The sequence below is a fragment of the Eublepharis macularius genome, chromosome 4 (genome assembly GCF_028583425.1).
Source record: "Eublepharis macularius isolate TG4126 chromosome 4, MPM_Emac_v1.0, whole genome shotgun sequence".
NCBI lineage: Eukaryota > Metazoa > Chordata > Lepidosauria > Squamata > Eublepharidae > Eublepharis > Eublepharis macularius.
In genome coordinates this window covers 119,833,919-119,850,886 of record NC_072793.1, presented here as the reverse complement: position 1 = coordinate 119,850,886, position 16,968 = coordinate 119,833,919, and the positions used below count along the sequence as shown (strand labels likewise).

Genomic DNA, 16,968 nt, shown 5'->3' with positions numbered 1-16,968 from the left:
ACAGCAACAGGCCTTACCTGCACCCCGCAAACCTGCACAGGAAAAAGAGAAAAATGTAGAGAAAAGTGACAAAGTTAAAAGTAATGTACATGTAGTGCCTGTTTTCTGGGGTGTGGCCTCTGTAGAAAGGGAACAAGCAAGAACTCTTCACATAGGTATAACGATCCTGAGTTGTGGTGGATCAAATGTCTCTCCAGATTTGAGCATCTGCTGGCTGTGAACATTCATGTGACTTTTGCCATTTATGCTGGTTGGATAGGTACTTCCTCCTTCCAAACAATTTTTTCCAAAATGTCTTGCCAAGTGCTGTACCACTGGCTGATCACTCACTTATTACTCACTCAACCCCCGCCCCCCAACCTGCAGCCCTACTTTACTGACAAGAATAAAAGTAGTGTGTGTTACAGATGGGTGCCCTTCCATGGGATCTGTTTGGAATGGGCTTACCTAAAATGAGGAAATTTAGGATCAGGTCCACTTTAGCTCATTTTACACTGAGGCCCATTCCACACCTCATCATTCGTGCTTGTAATGGTATCATCAGGAACCGAATTAAGATCTCATTCGTGCAGGCCTCACACCTTCAAAACTGTTGTAAGCCTCTCCTTCCATTGGCAGCAATGGCATTCCAAGTGCAGGATCTCTGGAAGTTTTAGGGGTTTTTGTGACCACAGTGTTGCTGCAGGACCCCAGGGCTTACTGAAGGGCACAGCAACATCCCTTCTAATCCTCAGAGCATCTGTCAGGTAATTTTTAGCAGGAACAGAGGTGGCCTTCCCACTAGATGGACCTAGACAATTGCTTACGGTGCCAGTGGCTGTGGCAAGCTGCAGCAACAGGCTCTGCCCCCATCCAGTACCTTCTTTCATGGTCACTGCAGTGGCTTGCCTGCCCTGCCTTGAACTACTCCATAATAGGAGGATGGATTCCCTCCTTCCCTCTCAGCAGGTTTGGCTGCTTGCCTGGACTGCCTTCCTCTGTCCCACCCCCAGGAGAGAAGGAGGGAGAGCAGGTGGCTGCCTGCTCCATCACACTGCGCTCTATGGTGGTGGGGTGCTCAGCCAGGTGAATGGCAGGCCTACGATGCCAAAAGCTCTTGGGCCAGACCTGGTCAGGAAGGAGACAACTGCATTAGTGGAAAGGGCTGATGCTTGAGTCAGGGAGGAACCAAACAACGACTGATTCCAAATGTTGGAGGGATTTGGGATCAATTCATAATTAGTTCTGGCCTGAGAAATCGTATACTCTGACCCCCACCCCCATTCTGAACTTCAGCTGTATTAGTATAGTGCAGATCCAATTTGCTCAAATAACTGTTCTTGCCAAGACAACAAACATCTGTGATTCTACTTGGTAAGCCTCCATTGCTTCAAACCCTTAGGGATAGCAATGGTAATTAGCCTGGGTAGCACAAACAAGCAAAAGTTCACTGTTAGTGAAAAAAGGCAGTACAGAAAGAATTAATAAATCAACAAGACTGACATGTAGCATCTTAGCAGAAGAATTCAATCTTTCTGGGTCTGAAAAGTACTGAATCACTTTATACATGTTTGCCACCTGAAAAACTTACCCAAGGAACCTTTGGGACAAGTTACTGCCACTGGTAAGCCAAACTTGGTCTGGGGCCACCATACTCCAGCTTTCAGAGATTTAGGACAAGCATCATAGAGCACTGTGAAGACAAACACAGAAAACAAATAATCTGGCGTCAAGGGGAGGAGTTCTACTGCAAAGAGAGAACGGAGAGGTCTTCAAAGAAAATGCCAAACATTCCTCAGGGTAAACCTGCATGAACTGAAGGAGAATTCATATAAAGTCATGTTTCAGTAATATAAATTAAAATAACATAACCTAGATGGTGGGGTATCAGAAATATCATAGAGGGCCAAGTGATTTTATACACATATGGTAGCATATGATGGCCAAACTGAGGTGTGTTTGTATGTGATTGGAATACCAAGCAATTGAGTTGATGGAAAGGTAGAATTGAATAGATATGGTATGGAGTTTATACAGATTTGTTGCCTATGTTGCCAGAGTTTGTATGAAAGCTCCTGTCTGATGAATGTCTTAAAATATGGCACATAGCAGAAATGGTTAAGCTAGCTCATTGTGTTAAAATGAGAAATGAAAAACAGGAAGATTGATATATTGAAAAACATATAATATTTAATAAACATTAGCAGCAAATGTAAAGATTCAGGGCAATCTTTTTCTCTGTTGTCTTTGTTGTGAATATTGCATGCTATGTACTGCAATCTATTTCTATTTCATTTTTAAAAACTGACTGTCAGGGACACCTCTGCCTGATGGCTTAGGTTTATATGTTAGCCAACAATTTCTTCCTGCTGATGTGGTTCTTCTGCAATATCAGTCTCTGTGTTTTGCTGTTCTACTTTCTCTTATATTAATTCTAAAACCATGGGTTATTTACTTATCATATTCATACCCTGCCCTCCCTGCTAACAGGCTAATTTCTCCTTCCAAAATTAAGCTCAAAAGACCATTCACCTCAAATAGGTGCCCACAAATCTTTCTCCTAACCTATACTTCCACCCACTGTGCCATAATTATAAATTCGCATTTTCTTTTTCCAGAGATAGCCCAGCTGATTGATGAGGCAGCCGCCAGTGGGCTACATTGTCCAGGCTTATGGGGAGACTGAGAGGAGGCTGCCTCAGATGTCTTTTAAAATATGTACATTGTACCCCTGGCACAAACTCACCATGGCAACCACTGGGAGTCACCTCTGCAAAAGGACTGTCACAACTGTTGCACTGTCGGCCAATCACACCTGGCCTGCAATGGCACTGGCCTATTTCCTGATCACAGGAACGGGAAGAGGAGCCAATTGGGTAGCAGTCACAGGGAAGACAGGTGTCACTTCCTTTAGGACGATAATGGAATTCCTGTGGGAAGAAGGGAGAGGAGCAGGGGAGGTGGTTAGATAGCTGGGTCATAGGAAGAGGGGGAGTGGTACGAGTGGAGGGCTAACACAACTGGAGTCAAGGGGTACAGGCCAAAAAAGGAACCTATTGAAACAGTGGAAGAAATGGCAGGGGGAGAACACCTGGTGGGATACAAAGAGGGGCACAGTGGGGACCACAGAAAGCAGAGGCAGCCCAGTCAGCCAGGATGAACAGAAGACCATACAATGCTACGAACAGTTATTTCCTCTGTTACAGAAAGGGCTGTCCCCATCTGAGCTCCCACCATGTTTTCAACCATCTTGTCTTTTCAATTTTCCCTGCCCATCACATCTCTCAGGCACTAAAATGAAAAGTGGCATTGCCATTGGGCCTCTCAAGAATTCAGAGTTTTCCACGCAGTCTCCTCCTCCTAGCTGGCATTGGAGACCAAGGAGTGGGTGTGTGCTAACAGGGACTGCGAGGCAGACTGGGAGGACTAATGAGAGAGGGGACAAGATGAATATTATGGGGACCCCATATGGGTCCCCACAAAAGAACTAGTCCTGCCAGGGAAACTGCAAGTGTATTAAAAAGTGGATGTGGATTAAAGGCAATATTGTGGATTATGACAGAAGTACGTCAAGTGTTGATTCAGAACTCACCTTACAATGACATTGCCCATTGGACTTATTACAGTCTGGGTCAAATCCCTTGTCTACATCACAGTTGCATGGTCCACATGTTGGATTTCCCCACCAACCCTTGGGGCATTGTTGATCCATCCTGCAAGAGAAACAAAGTGTGGATACCTGATACTCTGCATCCAGGGCACCACTTTGTCAACAATCTGATTAGCAAGTAAGAATACAGGTGCTTGCAGAACTTTGGCTGATTTTGATATTTAACCAGGGCTTTTTTTCTGGGAAAAGAGGTTGTGGAACTCAGTCGGTTGCCCTCAGAGAAAATGGTCACATGGCTGGTGGCCCTGCCCCCTGATCTCCAGACAGAGGGGAGTTTAGATTGCCCTCCACGCTGCTCAGCAATCTCAACTCCCCTCTGTCTGGAGATCAGGGGGCGGGGCCACCAGCCACGTGTCCATTTTCAAGAGGTTCTGGAACTCTGTTCCCCTGCGTTCCAGCTGAAAAAACCCCTTGTATTTAACTGTTCTAAGGTTTAGCTTGTTGGGGTTTGATATTAGTTATTTGTCTTTCATGTTTACCAAGTCACTTTATTCATAACGTTTTATACAAAGCTGACCAATACCTTTAAGAAAATGCAATTTTAAAAAATGGTCCCTCTTTTGCTGATTTTCAGCAGGTGCTCCAAAACAAAGTGAAAGTTTCTACCCATCCTGAGGAAGGGAAGTACTGGTATAGAAAGCATTGCACTCCCTCTCAATTGGCTTCACAAAACCAAATCTAACTGGCTACGCAGTGTTCTGATGTTCTCACATCTATTGTGTTATCCCCAGTTTGCAGGCATGACTATTCTGTAGGAGGAATACCTGTCCCCCCTCCCCCAGATACTACTGGAGCAAGAGTAGACCAGGGAAACAATAGCAGTGGACAAGGTTTTCAGGATGAAGATATTCACTCCATTTCTAAAACACTACCTTTGCTCTACAAAACAAAATAGGAAAACATTTGCACAGCTTTATAAACAATTTTGTACTGCTTGCTCCATGTCTCCAAGCCAGAGGAAGCTGGTGAAAGGGTTTGATCAACTATTTAAAGTAGTCTGGATGGCAAGGCCCAAGGGATAAGATTTGGTGTTTTATAGTGTCTCCACGAAAGAAGGAAATGTATTAACAAAATAGCATTTTTATCAGCTAGTAACAAAGGTTCATTCTTTGACTGCCCAAGCTTCCCGAGAGCCAGTTCTCTTAAGCTTTGGGCTTCTATGTATGTGGGGTAAACTACATAAAAAAGTAATGGATGGATGAGCACTTTGAAGAGAACACACAAAGAGGCAATATTCAATAAATGAAGCAGAAGCCTGGTTTTCCTTATCCGTGCAGGAACTCAACAGAGATCACTAGAACAGAGGGGAATAAATAGGGGAATAGCTTTTAGAGGTGGATATACATTTTTTAGCTAGTAGGCATGCAGGATGCTGAAGCATCTCTGAATAAATACATTCTTTTAATAATGCACACACAACAAAAGGTCCCTTATCTCACCTGTGCTCACAGTATTGTCCAAAGTGGTTTTCATCACACGCACAGACATATCCGTGGGGAGATCCTGGCTTTCTCCGACATACTGACTTGTTCTTGCAGGGGTTCAGGTAGCAGGCATCAACACAGCTCCCACCATAATACCCTGGAAATAAAGACAGACACCACCTTGCCAGGAACATCACACATTCTCAGGGAACCCTTTAAGAAAATGTTTCAAAGACAGGACAATTCCTTAACGGAGACCCACATTTATTAGGGTGGGTCTCAGTGCAAACCCTTGTGAATTCTTTCTTCCCCCAACCACAATGAAAATTCTGCAGCAAAGAAGGCCAAAAGCCATGTTCAGAATGCAATAATGCAAACTATGGAGGTTATGTAATTCTGTTTGATTTACATATTTTTAGCATAAAATAAAAGTTGGTTTAGTTAATTATTGAATTAGAAAAATGACTTTCGTTTCCCAGTGACTGAGTTGCTTGAGGAAGCCGACCTTGAGTATTTGAAGATATTGGTTGTGAGAACTTGGGACATGATCTCAACAGTAGCATGTCCCAACCGTAGTCACTTCATAGTGCTCAATTTTCAGTCATTCCCAACTTTAAGAACAATCGTTAAATGGTGGCCACATTGATAAGAAAATACTGGTGCTTGTAAAAGCATCTTTTCTTCAATGTACTGCTTTGTAAAAAGATTTATAACCCCAATTTGAGTAGATGGGTGTTTTGCATGGCTACAGGCATGAAAAAGTTATTATGTCAGGAAGATTTAATGCAGGAGTAAACGGGCAGGAATACTGCACACCCTTAAATGCCCATGGTAAAATACCTGTGAGAATCCAAAAGAGAAATTATGGTAAGAGGAACACTGAAAAGGAAACAAATGGGAAAGAGGCCAGAGAATGGTTAGAGAACTGAAGGAGAACAAAAGCTTCAGCCTGTGCTACCTGTGCACCACCTACCTGGCTGGCACACACAAGAGTAGGTGTGCCACTTGTCCTGGCATATACTGTTGGCTGGACAAGGGTTTGAGTCACAAGGATTGGGCACAGTACAGCCTGCCTCCACATTCAAAGTGCTGCTGGGCTTGACTAACATATTCCCCATAGGTTTGTCACCTAAGTGTACTCCCTGAAAACCAAATGAAAAAAGCATTTTAAAATGAGGTTATCCATCAAAGAGTATTTTAATGAAACAAAACTTTGGCTTGAAATATCCACTCCAGCTTTATAAGAGCATTATTGACTTCATCTTTTAGGCTGCTAATCACTTAGGATTCCCACAACAGCAAATATGTAAGAACATTTTTGGCCATCATCTCCCCAGGCAGAAACTGTTCTGGAAAATTATGCATCAGGCTTTGCCAAATTATCCCATTGTTTTCTCTCCAACAATGCTCGGACTGTTAATAACTCAAGGCCCCAGCTATCCTGCAGCAATATCCACATCTATCCAAGAAGAAAAGCCACTCTTGGAAAATAATATTTCTGCACTGCATCTGGTTTAGGGATTTTAATTTCCTATTTGTAAATGCTAACCATCTTTGAATTAAATCATGAATGACTGGAGAAAATTTGGTATTTGGAAGCTAGTGAGAAGAACTCACCTGGATGCAGCCCTCCAAACCACGATGGACTTTACCAGATTCTAAGATTCCCCCAACATGGAGATGCTTCACTTTCAGCCCATGCAGCTCATTTCCAACAGCTATGGTGTCCTAAGAAAAGAAATCAGATAAACAGGAATTTCATGTACATTGTTGCTTTCCTACAGATTAACATCTCACCTTACTGACAGCCCTGCTCCAGAGAAGTCAGAACTGTTAACTGATGTACTACTGTTTCCATAAATTCCTAGCCATAGCCCAGGAAGAGCCATAAATGTATACCAACAGAGAAACAAAGAAAACCAGGTCTCAAAGTGAGGCAACAATTTGAAAAATCCTTGAGGAAGGGAATGATTGACAGAGGGGAATTCAATCCTATACTTTCCCACAATGTACCCAACGTGCATCCACTATCAGAGCTCACCTGGTAGAGACCAAAGTCCAGATTGAGAGTGATGACGTAGCGTGTCTCTCGGCCACTGCGGACATCTTGTAGCTGCAGCTGTAGATCATGCCATCTCCCATCATTCAGCTGCATTTGATCCAGTAGGAGCTTGGTGGTCCGTCCAGAGCCCCTGTTCACCGTGAAGGAGAGCAGGCCGGAGTCCAGCTAAAGATACAGCAAAGTCAAAACAAACCAGATTCTTCCCACTGGGCAAGGGTGAGGCAGGTCATGCTAGCTCTACTTCTTGTTGCTGATTTGTCACACATGCTTTGCACATTAGGAAGGAAAGGTGCTGAGTTCAGGCAGGCTTAAACATGTTCAAGATGAAAGGTCCTCTGAGCTTTACACTTAGTAGTGCTTTGCTCTGGTATATATCATTGTAAATTGCAAATTCTGAAGCTATACTAATTGAGAGGCAATGTGTAGGAACTCTTGCTGCAATAGCTGGCTGTGGTTCAGTGGCAGAATGTTTGCTTTGCCCCTGGAGCAATCTCTGGCCACTCCAGATAAAAAACAAAGGTTAGGTAATAAGTGATGTGAAAGAATGCTGCCTGAGACTCTGAAGAGCTGCTGCCAATCAGAGTAGACAATACTGCCCTTGATAGACTTATAGTCTGACTCAATATAAGACAGTTTCATGTATTCAATGATGTGTTCAAAGCTGTTCCTAATCCCCACATTCACAGAGGAGCTCTATTTTTCTTAAGAGACATGGACAGACCTTAGGATATTGGCTACAAGGTTTGGTAGCAGTAGAGTATTAGATGTTACAAGAGAAGGGCCCACAAGGACTTGACGGGGCACCTCCCCCACTATTCCCTTTCCCTTCCCTGACAGCCCTCACAGCCTCTCTCCTTTCTCTGCTTCCTTCTCTCCTTCCCACCCACCAGTCAATCTACCTCTATCCCCACACCCCACCTTCAGCTTTCCCTCCTTTCCTCCTGCTGACAGCATCTCCCCAGGAAAACTCTGGTCCAGTGACATGAGGCTGGTGGAGAACCCACAAGAACCTGTGGAGAATATCTCACTTTCCCCTGTATCCCCCACACTATTTTCTATTTCCCTCCTCTTGGCAATGCCCATATCCTCACTCTCACCTGCTTCCTTCTCTCTTTCTCACCCATGAACCAATCTACTTTTTATCTGTTCATCATTTTCAACTATATTTGTTATTCATTTACTTCCTTTATTCTTCACCTTTTCCACAATGGTGACCCAAAGTAGTGTATGTCATTTACCCCTCCTCTATTTTATCCTCACAACAACACTGTGAAGTAGAGTAGTATAATGTGACCCAGTGAGCTTCCATGGCAGACTGGGGATTTGAACCTGGGTGTCTCAGATACTTGCCCCTGACCACTATACATCACCGGCTTTTGTAACGTTGATCGGTAGTAAGCAACCAGGCCTTGGTGAATCATTCAAGTCAGCACTTGTTTCTTAAAGCTATAGGTGCTACTTCTATTATTTGGGGAGAGGGTTAACTCCCCAATGGGTTTTTTAAAAAAAGATTTCAGATGGTTCTGCAAACCTGGAGCTTTTCTCAAGCTTTTACAAAGATCTGTCTTGTCTGTTCATGATTCCAGATTTAAGCATCCGCAGGTTCTGTCACACTAACAATTAGGTATAGTGACACTTGTGGGCATTGGCATAGTACCTGGCAGAGTAGGGTGGTGTACTGGCCTGCATGAGCCTGAAGCAACACTCCATCTAACTGGCGTGTTCGGAACGCCAGGCCCATATGCCATGGAGTGGAGATTTTCACTTCATTCTTGAAGTCCCAGTAAAGGATGCTGTTGCCTTGGAAATGGTGAGGATGATGCATGACTGGGAAAGGAAGAGAATAGAGGATGCAAAAGGTTAGAAGCTTGAGAAGGAGCAAATCAGAGAGCCCCTCTCATTTCCCTTGAAGGACTTTATCCCCCTTCACTTCAGAAACTTTCATGCCATTAAGGTCAGACCACTGAATTGGGTCTGGAAAGAGAGGTAGATGTTTCTCCTCACATAAAATGCTCAGGGAAGTAAGACACTTGATCAGATGATTGGTGGGAGTCTGGTAGATCTCAGCTGAACCCTTGAAAAAGGAGCGCATCCTAAACTCTTGAAAATCTCTGCAAGCTGCTGTTGATTCTCTATTTTGTACTTTGGTACAGATACCTGATGGCAGGCAGTAGTGGAGAGAATTACTGGTCTGTTCATGTGCTTGCAATAAATTAATGACATCACTTCCAGAAATGATATCATCATGTCATTGGCCCTCTGGCTCCACTCTGTTTTGGGGCAAAAATTTTATGGTTTTTGCCAAAAACAATGGCTTCAACAGTGACATTATGATATTACTTCCTGATACATGGGAAGTGACATCAGTACATCTGACAATGGTGTCATTATGTCACCAGGGAGCACAGGAATGTGCCAGTGAGTCCTCATTTTCTCATTTAATTTCACCCTGCTGGCCAGGAGAGCGGTGGGGTGTGTATGACAGCTGTGGCCGGGGATCCCCTGCTGCAGCTGGAGGATGGCAAGCCTAAATCCCCTTTTAAAGCTCTTTATGCCTGTGACGATCACTACATTCTCTAGCAGCAAACTCCACATTTTAATTAGTCCTTGTGTATATAAGCATTTTCTTTTGTCCATCCTGAATCTACTGTCCATTAACTTCACTGGATTGCCATCGAGTCCTAGTATTTTGGGAGAGGGAGGAAAAGTTCCCTCTGTCCACTCTTTCTTCCCTACACAAAATTTTATAAACCTTTATCAAGTTCCAGCCTTTTTTCATAGGAAAATTACTCCAACCCCTTAATCAACTTGGTTGCCCTCTTCTGTACTTTTTCCAGCTCTACGATGTCCTTTTTGACATATGGTAACCAGAACTATAAACAGTATTTCAGATTAGACAGCACCATAGATATATACAAGGACATTATAATACTGACTGTTTTATTTTCAATCCCATTCTTAATGATCGCCATTCGCCAGCATTAAGTTTGCCTTTTTTTTTTACTGCTGTAGCACACTTGGTTGACACTGTCTGTAGCTATCCACTATGACCCCAAGGTTTCTTTCACTCTCAGTCCCAGCAAGTTCAGGCCCCGTTAGCATATACTTGAAGTTAGGATCTTTTGTTCTAATGTGTATCACCTTACCACTTACCTATACTGAACTTCCTTTGCCACACTGTTGTCCACTCACCCAATTTGTGGAGATTCTCCTGGAGGTCTTCACAGTTGGCCTTTGTTTCCACCATCTTGAATAATTGTGTTTCACTTCCAAACTGGGCCACTACACGGCTCACCCCCATTCCAGATCATTTATGAACAAAGTAAATAGCACCAACCCCAATACAAATCTTGGTGGGACCCCACTGCTTACTTCCCTCCATTGTGATAACTGTTCATTTATTTCACCTTCCAGTCATTTAATGAATTTTTAATTCATAAGGAGACTTATCCACTTATTCCATGACTCACTAACTCAGAAGTCTTTGGTGAGGCACCTTTCGTTAAAACTCTTTTGAAAGTCCAAGTATGTCATGCTTACCAGGTCATCATATCTACATGTTTGTTCACTTTCTCAAAAGGCTAGTGAGGCAGGATTCCCTTTGCAGAAGCCATGCTGATTTTCCCTCAGCGAGCTTTCTTCTTCTAAGTGACTAATAGTTTTAGGCTAACTGGCTTGTAACTTCCAGGTTCCTCTTCGGATCCCTTTTATAAAAATCAAAGTAAAATTTTCTACTCTCCAGTCTTCTGACACAGTGGCTGATTTTAGTGCCGGGTGATATAAACTGGTTAGTAGATCAACAATTTCACATTTGAATTCTCTAAGAACCCTTGGGCATATGCCATCAGGACTTGGAGATAATGGTTTTTAATTTTCCCAGTAGGTCTAGAACTGCATCTCTTGTCGCCTCAATTTGACTCAGTTATTCTGACTCTGTTCCTGAAAAATGTTATTTTGAAGGTTTTCACTACTTCACTCTGAAGAATAAACTCAGTAATTTATGTAGTCCACAACCTAGCATTGCCCCCTGTGGATTTTTATATCTCCCATACATATTACCCTTACTGCCAAAACTGGGCATTAGTACTATTCAAAAGGAAGATCAGCTCCAAAATGAAAAGCAATATAAATATTCTACCTCTCCCTAAAATTCACCTACTGCTGCCATCATCTTTAGAAAACCTTAGAAATCCGACCCCTCTTCTCAACAGAGCCATTCCTGGGTCAGCAGGATACCTTTCATTTAAATCATGTCCTGGTATGTGTTCCCATGGAAGCCCAGACTGTCTCTCCCTCATTTCAGCTCCCCCCCCCTTACACTTACTGTGCCTGCAGTCCTTGCCTCCAAAGCCTACAGGGCACTCACAGGTGAAGGTGGACCAACCCACAGTGCAGGTGCCACTGTTCTTGCAAGGGTTTGAATCACAGAAGGAGTGCTTGGCATGGCAACCTAAGAACATTTCAGATGAACAGCACAAAAAAAAAGATGAAGAGATGAATTATTACTTGCAGTAGCATCTAGTTTGTCCTCAGCTTCTAATTTTACTAGGCTAAGAAACATACCCCAAACCTCATCAGTTCTTCATACTACTAAGAGGTAAGAATTTCACCTGGTGTCATAATTTCCCTGGTCAATATATGCCCTTCAAGTGCTATCCATCTTTCCAATGTCTGCAAGCTACACAGTCACTAAGAATGATCCTCAAAAGCCACATTCAAGGACCTAGAACCAGGTTGCATTTCTGGCAGGTATATAGGCCCAAAGTCACCAAAGCAAGACATATTTGGAGTAGTAACCTGAGTGCTAGTTGTAGGAGACATTTTCACCTCTTTGGCCAGTGGTTTCAATCTGTCCCGTCTTGTCTGGGCAGTGGAAAAACACAGGTATCCAGATTAGAACCATATTGGATTCAGCCAAATGAGCATGCATTTTCCATTGATACCTCTAAAGGCAAATGGGCATGCATTTCTCTCTTATTCCAGGAGTCTTGACAGCCAGAGCTATGCAGAAGAGGGCCAACTGGTATAATTACAATAACAGCTTGGGAAGTCATTCCATAGTTTCAGTATAGGCAGATGTTTATGTGACCATTAAGCCAGCAATAGCAAGCTCTTTGTAATGTGCCTTGGAAAGGGAGGGAAAAGGTGGGAGTGGAATGGCCTTGAAAGATCATTGGTTAAACTGCTGACATTACCTGTCGAGGTCCCATTGTTTGCAATGTAGGAAGCCAGGTCAATGCGTTTACTGTCAATGTACAGATCTCTCATGCACCCCACAAACTCCCTGTGCTCAACAGGAAAATTCTCAGGCAGATTGGGGACCCCTCCAAGAAGTAAGGGCCCAGTGAGGTCCAGCGATCTGGAGGAAGAAAAGGCCCATAAATGGCATTGGTGCAGTTTCCCCACAGTGACTTTTTCAGACCATGGTCAGATGTCCAAAACAGGTTGTCTTTAGCTAGGAGTGGGAGAAGGGGAGCAGCTCGTTCGGTTAATTCTTAGCATAGTCAGGAAAATGCAGAAGCTCCATGCACAGATTTTTTAAAGGAATAATACAGCCATAGGATTTGGATAGCCAGGCATGCAGGATTAGGGGCAAACCATTCGTAGCCAAGACTGTGGTGGGACATCAAACCTTCCAAACTGCTTCATGTACTCTGCTCCTTCTGGGTTTGCTTTCTTTCTATCAGTGTGGCCCATCTCTCCAGTTTTGGAGTTAGCACAGATCTTTTAAAACACCAATAGTAGCTTCTGCCTTTGGCAATTGGCAAGTCTGACATTTTACACCCTGCCCCAGTCATCTCCCTACATGTGCAAGAGAACCTAGCCAGGTCCTGAGTGCACGCACATAGGACTCCAGTCGTCTCCCAAACCTCCATGCTCTTAAAAACTAACTTTCCCCCATAAACTCAGTCTCACGTCCATGATGTACCAAATCCTCTGCAATACAGCAGTTTCAGCTATCACCATGTACATATAATATGACTTATTTTACAGGACTGCGTCAAGGAAAACTGAGATTTGTCAGGTGCTTGGAACACTCAATGATTGCTGTTTTAATGATCTTACTACCTTACTTCTACAAATAATTATTCCACAATTGCTCAATTTCACCATACTTTCTTTTTGTATTGACAGTTGCTAACACAAATTTTGACTGAGGTCATGATTTAGGTTTGTACTTTTTCAACCCAGATTCCAGCTCGTGCTGTTTAGTGACTTGGAATGGAAGAAAAGTGAAGGTTCTTATATGCAAGTTGCACTCAACCAAAGGTAAGCAACCCACAGCATGTAGCTGAACAGTAGTATACAAAGGCCAGATTTCCATCCATGAGTTCTTTTCTGCATATGGAATGTTACCAATCCAGTCTGAGCCCTGAACACCCGGGGCAAATCCACTGCACCTGACAAACCAAGTAGTCAAAGGTTCTTCATCCAGCACTGTTTGCTTCTTTTGGTGTGGTCTAAAGCAAGGAATTAGGTTACATAAACAGCAACAATGCATTCTTTGATGCCTCCATAGCCCAGGCCAGACAGGCAGAAATCTGGCGACAATGGTCTGCAGAAATCAGCCTCTGTTTGAGTCTTTAAGAATCATGATCACATGAAAGAGGGCTGTGGCTTGTCATTGATCCCCTCACCATACTCTGAGCTTCTTGTTCTCCACTCCCCATTGAGTATGAACCAGAGATAGAGCTGGGAGTGGGGGGAGTGTTATTGAATGCTCCTCTACCTCCTTTCTTTGGAAGGTGAGCAGCACCCTTCTGCCCATTCCTGACTAGCCAAACCAGCAAAACACTCACTTTTTGGAACTGGACTGCACCCCTTCTGCTGCGCAGGAGTAGTTCCCAACCTCGTTACCGAACTGCAGTGCCACAGATGCGTCACACTTGTCCACCATTAGGATTGCCACCTTGTCTTTGGAAGGCCCCTGCACTGAACCCAGGGAGCTGATCTTGGGCTGAAACAACAAGGCAAGGACTGAGCAAGCATCGCCGTAACCAAAGCTATGCCACCTTGTTCTCCATTAACTAAAGCCAAGCTCTACATTCCAGAAAAGGGTATCCTCACATTGTACCCACATTGGAATGCAAACAGAGGATCATTTCTTCAAATGATCTCCCACCTAAAACAAATTCAGCACTTTGTGGAAAAGACTAGCCTAAAACCTCTCTCCCCAATAAACTCGTTTTCCACAAGCAGAGGGGTTTTTTGGTGTAGGAGCAGTATTAAATCATTCAATCCCACACCAAAATAAAACAGCAAAGAAACTCAGATGTTCTCCAAAGGTTCAGACCTTGCTAATGACAAAGAACAATAATAATCATATTTACTTTACAATAACAACTATTCCTATGACATGAATAAGAGTTTAAAATCTGGCAGTCATTTATCTACTGACAAGTCCACTGAAACCAGCTGCAAATTCCCCTGCTTCTCATTTATACACAAGTGAATGCCAACATCACATGTAGGTCACTGTCACCTACACTAGTTTCCAGACATTCATAAAATTAATCTTGGATTGTCCACATTCATATGTGAATGCCAACCGTCAGCAAATTTTGGACTTTCACCATAAATTAGATGCCTGACAGTGCTTCGAGGCTGACACTTTTGCAAAAGCAGGAAATCCATCTTTTGCATCCTGATATGGTGAAAGTCTCTGAAATAGACAACAACAGGGAAGAGGAAGGTTGTCACAGCTAAAAGAAAATGATGAGAGGATGGTGCTTCTCTAAGGCAAAATTACTTGCTGCAAAGAACAAAGGGCTATTGTCAAAAATGGCAGCCTGAGCTGAGCCACCCCCCACCACGTCTAATTTAACTTACTCCAAGTCCTGATGTCTTTATGTGTGTTTACCAGATTCTACCAGTAGAAGCAAATCATGTAGAATAGGAGTGGAGACGCATGCATTGTAATGATAACAGGACACAGGATAAGTTCAATTAGATACTATGGGAGGATTTGACACCTGGCTGCTATTTTCTATGGCAGCCTTGTGTTTTTCATAATGTGAAGTTTGGCTTTAAACACCAGTCCAGAGGGTAAGATGGAAGTGACTCCCCTGGTGAAATGGCTGTCTTTTGAGTACAACAGAAGCCAGCAAAAGAACACCTGTCAGTGCTACTGAAGTGGGACAGCAGAGAAAACAGCCAGTAATTGCAGTTCTCTAGATTCAAGCAATACCAAGGAACCGGAAAATCACAATAAGAGAAAGGAAAAGATATTGGTGCTTACCTTATTGTAATAGTGAAGCTGCACCGTATGCCACTGCCCATCACTTACACCTCCTGCCACATATGGGGTAACTATGGTGCTTGACTCACCTGCAAAACAAAGCAAAGCACTTTCATGCAATTACAGCCAGCCAGGTAGATTTTGTCAAACTCAAAGAGAGTACTTCAGAAGTGTGGTAGCAACATTACCCTTTCAAACATTTCAAGAGGTCAACTACCTACACTGCATTACATGCAGAAGGATAGATGAAAGCACACAGTTGAGAACACCAGCATGGTATGTACACTGTACACAGGCACACAAAGAAATAAAGAGGTTCATATGCTATATAATGAAATAAATATGCTATATAAGAAATAAAGAGGTTCGTATGCTACATTCATTTAGTGAGTTCAGCAACTTTTTCTAGGAAACTGGTCAGGCACTCAAATATTAAGAAGAAGGCACACATCCCTGCACATCAAAATATGTTGGTTTAGGAACCTCTTCCGGGCAGAAAGTCTAGCAAAGAATCCAGCTTTGGTGTTAATCTTTGCAAAGCTTTCCCAAACAGCAGCTCTTCATATTGTACAGCTTGATGGAAAATAGCCCCCACAGCCCAAGAACATTGAGCATAAGTAAAACTTTGCTAGACATGATTCAATTTTAAATGGATAGATTTTTTATTACACTAGGTGGCGTAGGCCCTGACCTGGATGGTCCAAGCTAGCCCAAACTCATCAGTTCTCAAGATCCAAGCAGGGTCAGCCCTGGGGTTAGTACTTGGAGGGGAGACCACCAAGGAAGTCCAGGGTTGCTATGCAGAGGCAGGCAATGGCAAACCACCTCTGAACATCTCTTGCCTTGAAAACCCCTTGAGAAGTGATCATAAGTTAGCTGCAACTTGATGGCTCTTTCCACCACCACCAGTTGGTTTAGGTCGATTCTTTTAATTTGAATAGTCACTAAGGTGTAGTAGCAGTTAGAGTACAGAACTAGTGCTGGGTACAATCAGGTTCAAATCCCCACTTGACGTTGTGCCAGCCATTCTCTCTCACCATAATATACCTCACAAGGTTACTGTGAATGGAAGAGGGAGGAATTATGTATGTCGCCCTGAGTTCCTTGGCAGAAGGAAAGATAAAGGTTGAGCAAATAAAAATACTGAACTTTAAAGGAAGGCAGAGGAGACCATCAATAACACCCTAAAACCAGGCAGAACACCCAAAGTCCAGGCTCACAGTGCTGAACTGAAACTTTTCTGCTGCTAACCACGCAAGAAAGCTGATGCAGTCAGATGTCTATTTCTAGCTGCAGACGGCCTGCATACCCTGATTATCAGCTCTGATACCTTTAGGACCCCAGCTGCAATGGCCATTTCCTTCAGGAACTATATTTAAGGTACTTTACATCTGATGGTTGCTTTTGAGGTTGAAAAAAAATCTGTAAAAACAGTTATCACTTCAGACATAGCCAAATACGTAAGGGATGTGGTTAGGTGTTTTAATATGTGGCTTGAGTAGATGAATTTTAAGCCACAGTTCAAAACAGAACATGTTTTCCCACTGATGCAGCTTTATCATTCATCCCAACACCAAAAGCATGCTTAAATAGT

General features: G+C 43.2%; 1 protein-coding gene across 1 annotated transcript in view; it reads right to left on the bottom strand.

Annotated features, from left to right (window-relative positions):
* Positions 1-16,968, bottom strand: part of CELSR3 (cadherin EGF LAG seven-pass G-type receptor 3) — an 89,833-nt gene that overhangs the window by 30,122 nt on the left and 42,743 nt on the right. The window contains exons 5-17 of the mRNA XM_054978760.1: positions 15,375-15,463; positions 13,936-14,093; positions 12,331-12,494; positions 11,460-11,585; positions 8,793-8,962; positions 7,115-7,300; positions 6,691-6,801; positions 6,047-6,215; positions 5,089-5,230; positions 3,572-3,692; positions 2,726-2,909; positions 1,571-1,672; positions 18-32 (exon numbers count right to left, since the gene is read on the bottom strand). Of these exons, the coding sequence (XP_054834735.1) occupies positions 18-32; positions 1,571-1,672; positions 2,726-2,909; positions 3,572-3,692; positions 5,089-5,230; positions 6,047-6,215; positions 6,691-6,801; positions 7,115-7,300; positions 8,793-8,962; positions 11,460-11,585; positions 12,331-12,494; positions 13,936-14,093; positions 15,375-15,463 (1,737 nt within the window). The remainder of the gene's footprint in view (positions 1-17; positions 33-1,570; positions 1,673-2,725; positions 2,910-3,571; positions 3,693-5,088; positions 5,231-6,046; positions 6,216-6,690; positions 6,802-7,114; positions 7,301-8,792; positions 8,963-11,459; positions 11,586-12,330; positions 12,495-13,935; positions 14,094-15,374; positions 15,464-16,968) is intronic.